Here is a 17,631-nt window from a genome sequence, read left to right as displayed (position 1 = left end):
CGTCGTCAATTATTTGTACTTTCATATTGATTCTGCAACAGCGTGATATTGGCGTCCCAGTCTGTTTCTGCGTTGAGGAAGCACGGCACGGTTGAAGCTCCACACACCCACACACACACACACACACACACAGCGCTGTTCTCCCCCGCCGGCTCAGCTGATCCCGTCTCTCCTCTCTTACACTCTGAAGACGGTACAGAGGGGGGTGGGGGGGGTCACTTCGTCCCCCCATTACGCCCCTATGAAATTCAGACTGAAGGCGAAACGTCACAGGGGCGTAAATATGGCGGTTTGAAACTGCTCCCTTCACGACCTCTCTGAACAGTCCTAACATCCCACAGTCTGTAAACGGCCGTATGAAGGATGTTTCTGTGAAAACTAAAAATGAGTAGAAATCACGTCTTTTTGCATCGATGGCCCACCGCTGCGAATGACTTTGAACAAGCGACGCTACAATCGTAGATTTTGTCGCCTTTTTTCAATGAACAGACGACGAGACAGAATAATAGCCTAAGCATTTATAATTCTGAGATAACAGCGCAGTGAAACCATCTCTCCTCCTTCTGAACGTTTGAGTGAAAGTGTAAATCTGCAGAAAACAGAAACCCAACACCTGAAAGGCACCAGTGATCCCCTCCATCAGTCTGAACGCCATTGAGGTGGTCGAACGCACTGATGGAAACGGTTAATGTGACCTGAGCTCTGTGATGAAGGTGAAGCTGCAGAGATCAGACTATCTCTCTCTCTCTCTCTCTCTCTCTCTCTCTCTCTCTCCTGTTTTTAAGTGTACATCGTCGAGCTGCAGAGAGCGGCTGCAACTGCAACGTCTGTTCCGCTCTGTGGTCACACTTCATCACCCTCCCCCCCCTCCCTCCTCTGCACAGTCACTTCCTCTGAGAGAAAGAGAGAGAAGAGGAGGAAAGAGGCAGATACTGACAGATAGAAAGAGGGGAAGAAGTAGAGAGAGAAAGAGAGAGAGAGAGAGAAGGAAGCCATTTTGGTTCCTTGGTGTCATGTCGGCCTGAAAGTCGCTTCGTTCTTTCCGTCCTCTTCGCTGAAAACTCTCAGACTGTAAGAGAGCTGCGAGCTGATTGGAGGAAGTCGAACTTTCTGAAGACAGCTGACGGTTATTTTATTTTTGGAGACTCTTTCTGAGAAGTTTGGTTCGTGCTCAGCAGGAAGGAGTGGTGAGGATCGAGGCCTGCCCACATGCCACAGAGCCGACGGCCAACTGAAGACAAGAAGCAGGAAGACAGAAGTCCTCAGCAGGCGTTTGGTGATGGTCGCCTCGTTCTGTTAGAGCAGAACGTTTGGGTTTGACATCAGCTGGACGGACAGACATCGAGTCTCTGAGAGGGTTTGGAGGGCGCAGGATGAGCTCAGACCGAGTGCCATCCAGGTCGGAGGTGATGGGGTGGAGCCCTCAGGAGCTGGCAGACTACCTGAAGAAGGTGAGACATTCATCCATCTACCCTCCCCTCCCTCTCTCTCTCTCTCTCTCTCTCTCTCTCTTTCTCTACCTTCCTTTATTTCTCGTCCTCCTCTCCAGCTGCAGACACACAAACACTTGTCTCAGCAGCTTCGAGACTCAGAACTTTTCGGTTGAATTAGTTAATTCCAAAGAAATCGCTGTGGTCCGATGTGCACCGTTTGACCAATGGCGAGATGTCCTGACAGAGCTTACCTCTGATTGGATGGAGAGCAGGGGAGTCAAACATGGAGGAGGCTGTTGTAGCGTTTTAGCTTCAGAGTAACATCACACAGATATTTAGCTCACTGTGATCTCCGATTCAGTCTGAGTATTGATGTTGAATCTGAAATTTCTGGACCGGTTCACTATCAGGAGGTTCTGGTTTGTTTGTAGTTTAGAAAAAACGGCACACAAGTCTTTTAGGTAGCATTAGCTGTACACAGAAAACCAGTCAGCTATGATGTAATCCTGGAGCACATCAGGGGTTAACTTGTTATGGACACTACGATGAGATACGCTATGATATGATACGATAAGATATCAATTCTGATAAAACGATACAAAATGACACCGCTTGATTCAATGTGAAACGATCATCTGGCGTTCTATGCAGAAGTTTAAACAGGTCAGATGAGAGCTGAAGAGTTCCAGGATTACGCCCCTATCGATGTGTTTGGACTCTTCTGTTTTTCATGTTTTCCTCCTCACAGAGGATAGAACTCGGACTCCTCTACAGATGAATCCATGAATTCATGTTTAGAATCTGTGATCAAGATTCATCCTGGTTCACTTCCAGAATCTGCTTGAAGGTTAAAGAGAGGACGCAGGTCTGTGAGACAGAGTCCACCTCGCTGTTCTGCCGTCACGCCCGCTGTGGAAGTAACAGAGGCAGGGTGCGTGTCCAGAACGATGTCCAAGGGGTGGCATGGGGCCCTTTGAAATCTGATTGGGCACCCCAGGCGCAATCCCAAAATCCTAAACTATGATTGGCTATTTGCCCTGTCAGAGGCGGGACTTAAGTTCCAACTAAGTGTTCAGGTTGTGTTAGTAGTTGCCTTGACATGTGAATGCAGCATTTTTTGTTTTGTTAGTCCTTTGAATTGAAAATCAACGCTTTTCATGTTTATTTCATAAGACAGGGGCGAAGGAAAGAAAGGAGTCTATAAAAAATAAAATCCTCTTCACCATGTTTCTCTAACTCTAATCTGTGTCTCTAGTCTGTCTCAAACCCCCTAATGATGAGAAAAGTCCATCCTCTCCGTCTTTTGCCTGCTCCACTTTTCAGAAAATGTGTGCTAAAACAGGCCGTTTGGAGATGTTCCCTTCATGACATCACAAAGGGCAGTAACCCCTCCCCCAGGTGGGTGACACTCCCACAGCTAGGTGTTTGTTTTGCCCTCTGAGTCTGACTTCTCACTGTAAACAATACGAGATGGAGGGAGAAAGCTTGAGACACCCAAGCCCTTCCAGAGAGGGGGCGTGGTCAGACACAGCTTATTTACATTTAAAGGTACAGACACAGAAACAGCCTGTTCTGAGCAGGACTGAAATAGAGGGGCTTATAGACATGATCAAATACAGGATCAGAGTGGATTTAGAACAAGGAACCTCACAGACATGTTTTGAGGAGCTCTGAGACTTATATACACTGGTTGAAGAGGAGGAGGATATGTGACCTTTAAACTCAGAAGATTTACATGTTGCCATGCTCTTGTTTAAGGGTCAATTACGTTCTTCAGGTGTGCACGTGCACTTTATGCCTGCTTACAGTAAGTCAGGGCCCCAGTTGGACCACCCCACCCCCCCCCACCCCCCCCCCCCCGAACAGAGGGATTACTGTAATCCAGCTCTTTGATTCTTTTCAACACCACCTGCAGCGAGACATCTCTGTTATTTTAATGATCGATATTATGAAGATTTTTTTGCAGTAAGAGACAGGTGTTCAGGAGAGGAGTGAATCCGTCTCAAACTGCAGGTAAACTCACACTGATTTAACATTTCCATACCTGTGACGTGTTTCAGATGAATCTGTCCGGCTGTGATAAAGTCGTGATGAAGAACTCCATCAACGGATCCAGATTTGTGGTGAGTTCACAAACAAACATTTATGCTTGGACAACAGTGAGGGAGGGGAGAGGAGAGGAGAGGAGAGGAGAGGAGGGGAGGAGAGGAGAGGAGAGGAGAGGAGAGGAGGGGAGGAGGAGAGGAGAGGAGAGGAGAGGAGGAGAGGAGAGGAAATATGAGTAGAGAAAAGGAGATAGGAGATGAGGAGATATTAAAGGAGATGAGGAGGTATAGAAGGAGGTAAGGAGATATGAAAGGAGAGGAGTCAGTTGTTGAACTTGACATCTCGTGTTTTTTTTAGAATCTGAGTGAAAACGACCTGCAGAAGTTCCCGAAACTTCATGCTCCGTAAGTTTAAACTTTATTTATAACTCTGTTTGTGGACAGGTTTGAATAACCTTTATTTATAACTCTGTTTGTGGACAGGTTTGAATAACCTTAATTTATAACTCTGTCTGTGGACAGGTTTAAATAACCTTTATTTATAACTCTGTCTGTGGACAGGTTTGAATAACCTTTATTTATAACTCTGTCTGTGGACAGGTTTGAATAACCTTTATATATAACTCTGTTTGTGGACAGGTTTGAATAACCTTAATTTATAACTCTGTTTGTGGACAGGTTTGAATAACCTTTATTTATAACTATGTCTGTGGACAAGTTTGAATAACCTTTATTTATAACTCTGTCTGTGGACAAGTTTGAATAACCTTTATTTATACCTGTCTGTGGACAGGTTTAAATAAACTTTATTTATAACTCTGTATGTGGACATGTTTGAATAACCTTTATTTATAACTGTCTGTGGACAGGTTTAAATAAACTTTATTTATAACTGTCTGTGGACAGGTTTAAATAAACTTTATTTATAACTCTTTGTGCTGACAGGTTTGAATAAACTTTATTTATAACTCTGTGTGCTGACAGGTTTGAATAACCTTTATTTATAACTCTTTGTGCTGACAGGTTTGAATAAACTTTATTTATAACTCTGTGTGCTGACAGGTTTGAATAACCTTTATTTATAACTCTGTATGCTGACAGGTTAATCTTAAAGATCAGCACAGAAATCAGCAAAAAGGAGGAGAAACGAGGACTTTTACGATTTGGTAAAAGGTATATTTTCTAAATCTTTTTACATATTTTAAAACAAATGACACAAACACAATTAATCTAGTGATTGAATGTTTGCATCTAAATAATTTAATGTTTGTTTTTTACAGATCAACTCCCAAAAGTCATGAACCAGGTAGGAACTGTTCTTTACAACATAAATATTATCTCATTTAAAATATTGTGCTAAATATAGTTAATATGTTTTATAACATTCTATAAATCTTATTTCTACATCTTATGTTATATTTAATATTTCATCACACTTTGATATCTTGTTATTTTTGGACATGATATAGTAATCATAGTTTTACATGAAAAGAGACAAAAATCCCTTTCATCATGTCATAAATGATTTTGTTCTTTTGCTTTGATGGTATTTGTAATGTGAACAACACGACGTCATGACTTTATATTAAACACACGGTGGATTACTCTGCTTTAAAACTTTTATTTAATCCTTTCTTTTTTAGTTTATTGACATCAGATTCTACTTTTGTAGGTTTCTGTCTCTTTGTTTTATCTGTTATTATTTTCTGTTTGTGCTCAATCGTTAAAGATATTAATCTGAGTCGACATGTTTATGTGTTAATGAGCTGCTAAACTTCTGTCTCCTCGTCTGCAGACACCTGTGCTGACGTTCAGGGCTGGGGAGAAGACGAGTTTGTACGTTCGGCCGCCTTTCTTCTGTTTTTTCCACTTTTGGTTTCATTTGAACAAAAAAAATACTCTGACCCTGTCGGGGAATTTCCAATTTGTGCAGCTTTATTCCAGAAAAAGTTGCTGTTTTAAAGGTTTCAGCCTCTCTTTACATTTGTTCTTCTCATCCTTCTAAAGCTAAATGAGATAAATGAACCCTGCTCTGACGGGCTTAAACATGTCATCTTTATAAATACTATAGAGCCTGGTTGTAGGATGTTCCTCCCGGCTGTTTGGTTGTTCCTCGGTGATTCAGGGTTGTTGGTTGGTGGTTTTCAGGTTGTTGTGGGTTCTATCCTTGAATCATTTCCTCCATCCATCCCTCATCATCCACCTCTCTGTGTCCTCCGCTCTGTCAGGATGATGAAGATTTCGATGATGACTATGAGAGTCCGTACAGTGGTGAGGAGGAGGGCAGCGGCGGGGACTATGAATCCCCAAACGAGGACGCGGCCAATGATTACGAGCCACCTCCTACCGAGCCTCCTGAGGACTTGCCTCACAAACTGTGCAGCACCCTGCCCATGGGAGACAACGATTACGTCGGTAACCACCAGGGGGGGCTCTGACTGTCTGACGTTACTGTATGATACACTTTAATGCTCGACATCAAGTTCTTATTCAGACATGAGAAATGAAAAGACACATGAAATGACATCGATCCTTGTAGGAAATTGTCTTGGAGTCCAAGCTCTGCACACATTTAGCTGCCTCCCTGTTAGAAAAACAATAGAAACAAGAAGCCACATGTAAACAGAGAGACATAAACAACAGGAAGCACGTTGCACAAAAGTCCTGTGTCGTAAGAATAACACATGAATGTTATAAATAAAACACACCAAGACCCATTACACAACTCCCATGGCCTCAAGAAACATTGTTCATAAGATTTATCACATTTTTATAAGTTTCCCTCAAATCTAATACATGTTTTCATCCACTTGGGAAGAATGATATTAATGTGTGTGTTTGTAGATAACAGAGATAACCATGTATCATCCAGAGGCCCGCCTCCTGCTCTGAGTCCCCGCCCCACTGTATCCTCCCTTTCTGCACCGTCTCCCCGGATGGTGAGTCTCTATCTTTCTTTCTCTGATCTCTGGTGAGTCTGGTTCTGTTCAAGGTTTCTACCTGTTAGAGGCGGAGTCAGTCAAATGTTTGTAAACATTCAAACTGGGCCCCTCCTCCTGGGCTCATCTCCCCCAGAAGCCCCGCCCCCTGCAGGACATAGTGTGTATGTTTACTGCTTGTAGCTACACTGCGAACTAACGCACGCTAGCTCAAGCTAACCGCCGGTGTTTGTCACCTGCCTGTCCAACAGGAAGTAGACCAACTCCACGTCCACGAGTAAAAGCCAACACAAGGTTCACCCTCGTTTTAGAACGAGCTTTATCCACTTGGTGTTTCTCCTCACTCTGATTATATTTTCTCTTCTTTGCTGCTACGTCCACGTCCGTCATATTGACTGGTTTGAATCTCGTCCAATCACTGAATTGTATCCTCTCCTAAACTCACCTGCTGCGCTGTCATTGGCTGGAGGAAACACACCAGCTCCGCCCAGAAACGTCCCGAGTCAACCAGAACAAAGCAGAACAGTAAAATCCAGTCAGAGGACAGAGTCTCTGCAGACACAGTCACCACCACACATGTATGGAGGCCCAGAAGGGAAGATGGAGCAGCTTCACTTTAGGAGAAGTCTGTATTTTATTTTGAAGGAGGAAGCTGCTGAGTCTGTCTTTAAAGAACATTTTTCTTGCTCATACAGGATTAAATGTTGGATCTCTGTAAATAATAGAACAAATACGGTTTTCACTTGCACAAAACTCCTGAAACTGTTGAGGTGATCTGCATGTGTGAATGCCAACGGACATATTTTTGTCCCCCGACTGTACCCCCAATTTTTCCTGCCCCTGATAAATTTTTGGCGTGAAGTTGGGGAACTGATGTGAGAGTGCAGCAGGAAATATTCAGGAAAATTCTTCAGGGCAGATCAAAGGAGGGTTTTTACATCTTTATCATGCAATGGTCACAATGAAGCTGCTTCTTATTTGTTTCTGCTCTGCGTGTTCTTCTCCACTCTCTAGTTCATACTGTGAATGTCTGTACACACATAGCATTAGCAGAATGGAAAACAGACATCATAACATCAAACTTTGTTTCCTTGTCGTCTTGGATTTCCGCCGCGTCTCATTTTTATTTTTTTACAATTCTTTATTTCGAGGATGGTTGAGAACAATTTACAGACAATTAGCCATGCAGTTACAGAAGGTATAAAGGGTCCACAGTGAAAGTCTGCAGCAAACATCTAGATAATCCTGAGACCATTTTCCTCCTTAACATCATCAATTTTTTTCTTTGTTTTAACAATATGTACCTTATTACTCTATAACTATATACAGTCTGTAAAGAGGGATGTGTAGTTACATTTATTTTCTTTAATATGTAGGGCGACAGTTCAACATGTTTTCAAAGCGGAGGGCCCAAGAGACAGAAAACAAAGTACAGGAAAACAAAACACCTTATGCATGATAAACATACAAGACATCAGTACACATACACATGTATGCATGGGGATAACAACATCAACGTTAAAGTATCTGTTAATTGACCAATTCTGGGAAGTGTGGCCGTGACAAACGTACATGCGAGACCCATCTAGACCATAATTGCTTAAATTTATCCATTTGTAAATGAAGTGAGAAGGTAATTTTTTCCATAACATAGATTTCATTGACTATATCCTCCCACTCCTCTGTCGTGGGGGGGTCAGGATGTAGCCAGTGTCTAGTTATAGTTTTTTTTACAGGCAGTTATCAGATTGCCAAATAGGTAAACATTGAAGTGACCAGCAATACAGTCAACTTTCCCAAAAAAATAAGTACTAAACTCAGATGGTATTTTCTTTGTAAATTTGACTTCCAGAGTGTTGTGGATTTTTGACCAGAAATTTCTAATTGTTGGACAGTCCCACAATATGTGCCAATGGTTAGCATCTTGGCTCCCACATTGTTTCCAGCATTTTGGATCCTCTCCTGTGAAATAAGATTTTTGTTTCGGGGTGATATAAAACCTAACCAGACACTTCCATCCAAATTCTCTCCATGTATGTGAGTTAGTACATTTCCACTGAAAGTCACAATAGTTGTGCCATTCTTCTTTTGAAATAGTGAAACTGCCTTCTTTTTCCCATTTGTTTTTTACATATTCTGTTGAGTGTGATCTTTTTTTCATGAAGCCTTTATATAGTCTGGCTATGAAACCTCTTTTTAATTCGGATTTGTAGGCTCCTATAAATTCTTTCAGTACCAGTTCATCCATGTCTGGTGGGAAATGTTTCAACACTTTGTCAAAATAATGTCGTAATTGTAAATATCTGTAGAAGTCCTGTTGTTCAAGGGCATATTTTCTCTTCAAAGTCTGAAAATCCATCAAGTGTCCCTTATCAGTAACTGAAAAGAGTGTGGTTATTCCTTTACTTGTCCAGTCTTTAAATCTGGAGTCCAGTTGGTTAGGTTTAAAATCATGGTCATAGGCACACAGTCTTAGTAGTCGTATTTTATCTTGTAAATAATAGTCTTCCTTAACAGCTTTCCAGACTTTCAGTTGGAATCTAATCCAGGGGTTCTGTATGTTAGCTATGGTTTTTCCTAAATAATCATTAGCAAGTACTGTCTGGATTGGATGATTCTTAGTCAATGAGAGCGCTGCGTCTCTTTTATACATCCTGTCTCCACTAAGAGACCTTTCTTCTAGGCATTTTGAAGAGTGCATGTGAGAAAACAGCTTTAGTAGATTTGGTTTGAGGTGATTTTAAACATTGTAAACATGAATCAGCTGTTCACTCGACCTCTCTCTGCCTCTTTCAGCCAGGTGAGTCGCCCTCCAGGAGAGACCCCTCCCCCTCCCCTCATGGCAGCGGACAACCATCAGGAAAATGTGAGTAACAGGAAGCTGCTCCTGTCCACACAGGAAGCACTCTGTTGTCGTGGTAACGGTTCATGACGTGTGCATCTGTCGTTGTGTCCAGTTCCTCCTGGGCCTCCGCAGATCTTTCGTGGAGACAAACCAGGTAGAAATGCAGGATCTACCCCGTCCCCAATCAGAGGTAACCCTGAACGAAACATGACAACGATCACCTCTGTAGGTTTTATATCATTTAATCACTTTATTTTAACTTTTTTAATCACTTAACTAAACCTCAATCTGTTTACAGATTCATTTATCTCACTCGTTTGGTTTCATTTAATTTGAATTTAAACCTGAGAGGGGTGGTGTGGGCCCTCCTAGAACTTTTATTGGCCTCCCCAGGTGCCACCCCAGGTGCCACCCCAAAATCCTAAACTATGATTGACTATTTGCTCAGTGAGAGGCGGGACTTGAGTTAAAATCAACTATTAGGTTTTTTTTTGCAGAGACTGCTTGTATGTTTCTTTACTTATCAGTGCAGCATATTTTATTTTGTTTGTACAAAAACTTTGCACAATACAGGTGTACGGGAAAGTAATGCACTCAATGAACTAACTGGCCATGTGTCGGCACCAAAACATTAGAAGTTAGACTGTGCTGGAGTTTGCATGGACATTTTTAAGTAAGTCATTAAAACATTAAGCTAATGTTTACAATGTTTACATTAGCTTATCTTGTTTTATAAAGTAGATATTATTGGTGAGGTTAGAAAGGTAAATAATTTATATTTATTTGTGTGTGTGTGACATCACACTACAGGCAAGCCCTGCAGAAGTCGGGGCCTCAGTTTGGCCACCCCAGTCCAAAAAGTCTGGACACACCCCTGGTGTTATATTATATTTATCTGAAAATATCTTCATGTGTTTTGTGCTTCTCTTTCTTAATGTTTCTTGAAGACAAAGACAACATAATATGGTTACCTTAAAATCAAATATTAACCTCGACAGGAGCTCAGGGCAGAAACAACAGACGATAACAACAACAGAGTTAAAGGATTAAAATCAAACTGAAGAGTTAACCTTTCTATTATGAGTTTTTATCTATTAATTTGATAGGCTGATGTTTTAAGCACTTTAACATGAAGTTTTCTGCTGTTCACAGGACCTCATCGCAACACACTGAACACGGTGAGTTTTTAAAGTGGATTTTATTTCACAATAATTAAACAATCTCAGATTATATGGAGCAGTGTTCAGGTGGAGTCATTTTATTTTGCTTAAAGTGATCTCTAACTAGAAATCTGGCATTAATTTATTCTAAGTGGGTAATTTGTACACAGCCCTAAGTGGAAGAAGCTGATTTTCAAATATAGATCTATGACGTTGTCTGTTACAGTTTCACTTACATTTAATCCAATTCTATGATTAAGACAGAAAAACTAAAACTTAACAGGATCGAGAACAGAACCCTGAGGAACTCCTGATGCTCAACAGACACTAATAAGTTCTGTGTAACATGAATTTAGTCTAAACTTTTATTCTCTTATTGTTTTATTGTTTCTCCTTCTTACAGCCTGGCGCACATCCATGGAGGTAAGAGAGCGTCGACAGGAAGAGTTTTACACAGTAATAGATTAATCTCAGTTTGTATCATACGCAAAATAAAAAAAACATAATTTTAACTCTAATCCCCAATTTTGCCTTTGTAAAAACTGATTTAAAGGGCGATAATGAGGAAAAATTACAAAATGTACACGCAAAAATAAAATCAGGCATTTTGTAATTCAGATAGCACATAACGTCTGTGAATTAGTTTCAGACTGCAGATTCTTTCTTGTATTTTGGGAAACTAACCCCTGTGTCCCACTGTAACACAGCCTTTAATATCAGATTTTGTGCAGACGATACTATCTTCTATCTATCTGGCTCTTCTCCATTAAATACTGAATAAGTGCATCATCCCACCTCTATGACATGTGTAAGCAAATAAAAGAGGTTCTAAAGTGCAGTTCAGACAATATTCCAATAATGTTAACATCATTACATGCCACTGGGGAGAACTATTCTAAGATATCTTTCTATGGGGCCTTAATACCTGGAGGTGCCCCTGTACACACCTAACCATGAAGTGCCATCTGTCGGTTTATCTGTGAAGGTTGAACACAGCCAATTAAACTTTGTCCCTTCAGATATGCAAAAAAAAGGAAATGTGTCTTGGTTAATAAAGCCACTATCACAGAGGAGATTTATAAAATGTCTGAATGCAACAACTTTCAAATGGCTTGTTTGTTATGGAGTTTATGATGTAACCCCATGACGTACAGAGAATATCAAATGTGTGACGCTTTCATGACACAGTTGTGTGTTTCTGTTTGTTTTTAGGGCTCAGCCCGACACCCCCGATCCTCATAACTGGTCCAAACCTGTTCTACCTCCTCCCTCCACGTCTATCGGCAGGAGTAACTCCTCTGCCAGAGCTCCTCCCAACAGGTCAGCATCATTGGCTGTATATAAATATGGAACTCTGTAAGATGGTCAAACTGCTTGTTCTAGGTTTTTGATCATAAACACGTTTTATTTTGCAGGTTCGATGCAAGAAGAGAGGTACGTTTCTTTACTGACAGACTCTTATTTTGACAGCTAATTTGTTTGAAATGATCTCTGATCCTTTCCTCTCTCTCTTCAGCAGACAAATGATGAAGGTGAGATTAATTTTTAGCTCATTTTATCTACTCCCCTTTGTTTCTTCGATCACCATCAATATGTGAGAAATTCTTTAAACTCCTTTCTCTCTTCCAGTTCCTAAAAACAACACCTTCCCCCTCCACAATAAAAGTCTTCACCCTCGCCCTGGACTCCCGGGTCCCCTTCCACGTCACGGAGACAGGTATAAATGATAAAATCATTATTATGACAATAATCATGCCTGTTTAATCTGGTAAATTGTGGCGTACATCATGGATCAAAGGTCGGCCCGCTAACATTTCTACAAAATGCAACGTTTCGTCCTGAAGCTTTTTCTCAGCTGTTTGAAGAAATGATCCATTTAAGAAACTAAATCTTTACATTTATTCTTTTAAGATTTAACAACACAAACCAATGTCGGTTTGGCTGTTCGGACGTTTCATTTTTCTCCCGCTCTCGACACAGGTTCAGGAAAGCCCCTTGAGCATGCCGCTGTAGTATCCATGCTTTCACCCATTAGTGCGGTTTCTCCTTATTTGTCGCCTCCGCCTCTTCTTTTCTTTTTCCACTAAAAGACCAAGGGCTGACAACGCCAGCGCCATTTTCAACTTTTTATCAGACATTATTCTCCATTAGTAGGCTACCTATAATACAAGTGGTGACATCACCCTTATTTTATATAATGAAGACAAACTTAGGATTTCGTGGGAATAATGCACAAGACGTTTAGCAGCGCCACAAGCTTTAATGTAAGATGGGGCCCTCTAAGGGAGGATTACTACTGTCATTGCAAACTTTGCACATTTTAAGCCACTGCTGGGGTTTGAATTTTGTCAGCCCCCAGGGCGCCCCCCACTGGCCTGGGGCCCCAAGCAGTTGCCTGTCTTGCCGGATGACAAGCAGTGACTCTGGTTATGATGTAAATTTTGTAATATCTGTGAAGAGTTTTCTCACACCATGAAGCAATTGCAAACAAGCAAACATGCTACAGAGTTATATTTAGTGATTTAAAACCTTAATAAAGGTTCAGTGGTGAGTCTTTTATATACATTTATTTTTCACCTCTATCGAGTAAGGGGCCACTGGAGTTTAAAAGTTGTGTTTATAGGGAGGCATGGCCAAGACAAAACACAATAACAGCAAAAAAATAAATATAAAACAGGAGAGACAGAAGCACATAATTCAAACATTACATCCAATTACAGTTTCAGTTTTTTTAACAGGGCCTTAGGTTTTTGGTAGACTGAAAGATAAAGATGTGAAAGTGTAACACATTATTCCAAGTCTATAAAGTCAAGTAGAAAAAAAGGAGGATTGTCCAAGCGGCAACCTCAAAAAATTAAGCCAATGCAGAAGTGCACAAAACTTCAGTTCCTCTAGTGTCCACCAGAGGCCTTCTCCAAAAGTGAGTCAATCTTCAAAATGTATAACTGGCTTTTTTGTGTGTTTTTGAGCAGTTTGCCTCCCAATGTTCCCTCTGCAGCGTCGCTGCCTCAAAAGCTTCACTCTGGTAAGAAGAACACAAACAATCAATTCAGCATTTTGTTAAACTATTTTATTCAGATTCATGAACAGATGTGGTTTAAATTCTTCTACAAACTTGTCTGTTTCTTTTCACACCGCTGATTTACATTTTTAATTTTTTGTGTCAGTGGCAAATATATGTTTTATTTGTATTTAAGTGCCTGATAAAAGATTCAACTACATCAAACTAAGTTAACATTTCAAAGTGTTGGTAGACTGAAGAGTAGAATTATGTTTTTCTTGTGCTGACTCTTTAAAAACACCAGAGGGCAGTATAACACCTAAAAAGCAAGACTCAGGAAGTACTGTACTGATATTTTTGTGTGTGTGTGTGTGTGTGTGTGCGTGCGTGCGTGCGTGCGTGCGTGTGTGTGTGTGTGTGTGCGTGTGTGTGCGTGCGTGTCTGTATATTGCAGCAATTGGGGAACCGAGAGGGAGCTTCTTAGGATCAGACAGACAGTCTTTTCGTCCCCCTCCGTCCACATCAACGAGATCTCAGGTAATCACATGGAGAGATTTCTTTATTTTCATTACATTCCATAAAAACCTGAAAATGACCTCAACATAAACACAAGACTGAACGTTTAAAGATGCTGCGAAGGACTGGAGAACTGCAAACATTTTCTCAAATCGATATTACAGACTTTAACATAGTGTCATGTTAATTCTAAAATTTGGGATCTCACTGAGAAGAAATGTAAATGGACTTGAGGTTGTACAGAGTTTTTACACTGCAGGTCACACCTACACATTCACACACTGATGGTAGAGGCTGCTGAGTAAAGAGCCCATCAGTATTAACTCATCCATTCATACACATTCACACACCACTGACAAAGGAGCAGGAGCAATTCGGGGTTAAGTGTCTTGCACAAGGACACATCGGACATGTTGCTGCAGGAGCTGGGGATCGAGCCCGTGACCTGCAGAGAGAGACGACGACTCTACCACTGATCCACAGCTGCTCCAAATGTCTACTCAATGCAAAACTGTCTCGAATATCATTGATTGACACATTTCCCAATTTTATAGATATCTCCGTACTTCAAATACATGTCCTCACTTTACATGAATGTGTGTGTGTGTGTGTGTGTGTGTGTGTGTGTGTGTGTGTGTGTGTGTGTGTGTGTGTGTGTGTGTGTGTGTGTGTTTGCAGGAGTTGGACCCTCGTTGGTACATTGGCAAAGTGACCAGAGGTCAGGCTGAGGGATGTCTGAAAAGAGTCAACAAGGTACCAAACTAATTAAAAAATATATATATTCAGCGTATTTTCTGGCATTAAAATCCATCTGAATATATTTGATCTCCATATCTGTTTTGAGACAGATTACTTTTCCTTAAGATAAACATGTTACTGGGTTATCAGTGTTGGTGCAGAGAGGTGTAAGTGGTATTCTGATGAACGTATACAGGTTGTTGTGTACTGTATTAAAAGTAGTTGGTCAGTAAAACGTGAGGGGAGAGTAGTTTTACATCTGTGACTCCGCCTCCTCATGTCTGCCTCTGTGTCTGTGTTGAGGACGGGGCGTACCTGGTGAGGGACTCCACGCGGCAGCTGGCCAATCAGCCGTTCACCCTGATGGTGTTTTACCAGGACAAAGTGTTCAACATCCAGATCAGACAGCAGAACCATGAGTTCCTGCTGGGAACTGGACTCAAAGTGCAGGAGGTAAACAGGAAGTACACCTGAGTGAGCACAGACACGTGCTAACAGCTGAGCCTGTCCTCTAAAGAATGCAGTCACTTTATATCTGAGAGAAGGTAGAGGTTTCAGTTCCCTTAATTCAATCTTTATTTAACCTTCCCCTTAGATAATCAAGAAATAGACAAAGAGGTGGAGCTGGGGGCGGGCCTTAACACACTCAACTGTCAGTCAACATAGCCACACCCCTAATTCTGAAAATGTATGCATAACTCTCAGTGCTTATATAATCAAAATGAATGAGTTATAAAAAATGTAATCCTCTAACAGTTTTTACCAATACAGAAATGAGACCCAAACAGTTTTTGTACCAGACTGTAAACATCTTTCTTTTCTGCTGTAAAGTTGGACATTTTAACATGGGGCTCTATGGAGACTGACTCACTGCAGGAGACAGACTCTAGTGGACACTGGAAGAACTGCAGCAGATTTTTTTTCATCTGAGATTGCCTCTTAATAGAAAAACCTTTATACTCTCTTTATGAAACATATTGATAAACAACAGCTAGAGAAAGTAGTGTGCAGAGCCTCCAAGATCATTGGCTGCAGTCTGCCTACCATAGCCTCGAAACATCACCACTGACACTTCCACCCCCCCCCCCCCCTCCCCCCACCAGCATATCACCTGTTCACTCTTTTGCCATCAGGGAAGAGGTACAGAAGCATCCCCAGCAGAACATCAGAGATAGCACCTACCTCCAAGCCAGCCATACGTCACTTAAATATGGCTTAACGTTTGTTTTTGTTTTGTTTTTTCCCCTGTTACGTACAGTATGTGCTGCATTTCTGTACTGTCTGTTACCATTATTATGGTACTGTGGTACCTATGGACTGCCCCCTGTGCACTATGGTCTGCCCCCCCCCTGCACTTTGGAATGCCCCAAGGGGTCCCTATACTAGGGACATCCATTCGCCATTTGCACTATGAACTGTTCTTTTGCACCCTTGTTTGTGCCTTCTGCACCAAGCACTTTTGGACTGGTTTCACAACCTGTTTACACACCTTTATGTATTGTGCATAAACTTGAACTTGAACATCTTTAACTGTGAGTGTGTGTGTGTGTGTGTGTGTGTGTGCAGTCTTTCCCCTCAGTGAGTGGCATCATCAGTCATTACTCCCAGTCTCCTCTTCTCCTCATTGACGCCAAAAACAGGCGCTCGAGCCAGCAGAACCAGTGTCTGCTCTCCGACCCGGCCGGGTACTACATGACCGGACAGAACTGGTCCTGACCGGATCAATCCGGATCAGACTGGATGAGTAAAAACTAAGCCTGAGTTAAACCCAACAGGCAGGATGAAGATGAATGTTCTCCTCAGATGTTGAGGTGTGATCATGAGAGAAATGTCAGATTTTTGCACGTTGCTTTATTTTCTCGTCTTCCACATTTTTTATTTTTGTGACGTTGCTCTGTTTTTAAAGTTTTACATTTTTTTGGACCGTAAACTTTTTACACTCTGAAGCTCTGGAACTATTCTGTCAATAAAGGGGTTTTCATTTAATTTTTTTCTTGAGACGTCCTCTGGTCTGGCGTCACATAAATGTTGTATTGTCTGTTTAAGCCTCTAGTAGCAGTTATTCCAAATTCAAACTCTGCACTGATCTGTATCTGCGTCCAGCCCTGCTAAATCCAGTGTTTCAGGATGCATTCATGTAATTCTGTTTGTGAAATAAAGAGCAAGCTTCCAGTATTCCCACTTCACAAAAATAATGAGTTTCATCTCTTTATTAAATCCGTATAAAAATATTTAAAGGAGCCAATGTGTAAATTGCACAATTACATAGGCAACGTTTAATAATGTATTTGCAGTTTACAAAGTTTGCAGGAGTTTATCTGCATGAGTTGGTAATTAAAAATAAGAAATGGGCATTTAGGACTCTGTTGTATAGTTTTTCCCATGAGCCCCTTTTTAATCCCTGTCATCATTTGTCAGTTAAAGCTCAGACTGTATTGTTTTGTCTGCGTTGTCCTCGAAGGCACCGCAGGGCGAATATTACTGCTGCCACTGCCAACTGTCATCACACACACACACACACACACACACACACACACACACACACTCACACCAGTGTGAATCACCTGAGGTTCAGTCTGTCTTCGTTGGTGAACAGATAAGAAGTCAAAACTCTCATGACGAGTTTGTGTTTTTAAATTCACCTGTAAAAGGTTTCAGGTGTCATTTTACATTTGTATTCACTCGTATGATTCCTGTTTCTTTCTGAAGAAAGAAGTTTAGTTAACCCTAACCCTACCTGAAATGAAAATATTTATGGTCAATCAAGAGTCAGCAGTTAACCTAACGAGCATGTCTTTGGACTGTGGGAGGAAGCCGGAGTACCTGGAGAGAACCCACACATGCACGAGGAGAACATGCAAACTCCACACAGAGAGGCTCCTGCCAGACGGGGATTCAAACCGGGAGCTTTTGTAATTTACCTGTGCTAAACAAATAAAGACTGATTAATCATG

At 41.4% G+C, this 17,631-nt stretch overlaps 1 protein-coding gene across 1 annotated transcript; it reads left to right on the top strand.

The window, feature by feature from the left end:
• The first annotated feature begins 909 nt into the window (after positions 1-909).
• Positions 910-17,631, top strand: lcp2a (lymphocyte cytosolic protein 2a). The gene is made up of 21 exons (XM_061055801.1): positions 910-1,451; positions 3,494-3,556; positions 3,837-3,883; positions 4,580-4,651; positions 4,759-4,784; positions 5,274-5,314; positions 5,707-5,893; positions 6,323-6,417; positions 9,214-9,283; positions 9,375-9,452; positions 10,415-10,440; positions 10,826-10,845; positions 11,635-11,742; positions 11,838-11,856; positions 11,939-11,954; positions 12,052-12,139; positions 13,395-13,447; positions 13,878-13,960; positions 14,618-14,692; positions 14,981-15,130; positions 16,244-17,631. Exons 1-21 carry the CDS (start codon positions 1,374-1,376, stop codon positions 16,391-16,393), a joined length of 1,545 nt encoding a protein of 514 aa, XP_060911784.1. The 5' UTR covers positions 910-1,373; the 3' UTR covers positions 16,394-17,631.

Source organism: Labrus mixtus, chromosome 14, assembly GCF_963584025.1.
Source record: "Labrus mixtus chromosome 14, fLabMix1.1, whole genome shotgun sequence".
NCBI classification, from domain to species: Eukaryota; Metazoa; Chordata; class Actinopteri; order Labriformes; family Labridae; genus Labrus; species Labrus mixtus.
Note: the sequence above shows the minus strand (reverse complement) of the source record. Positions and strands in the feature narration are given on the sequence as shown.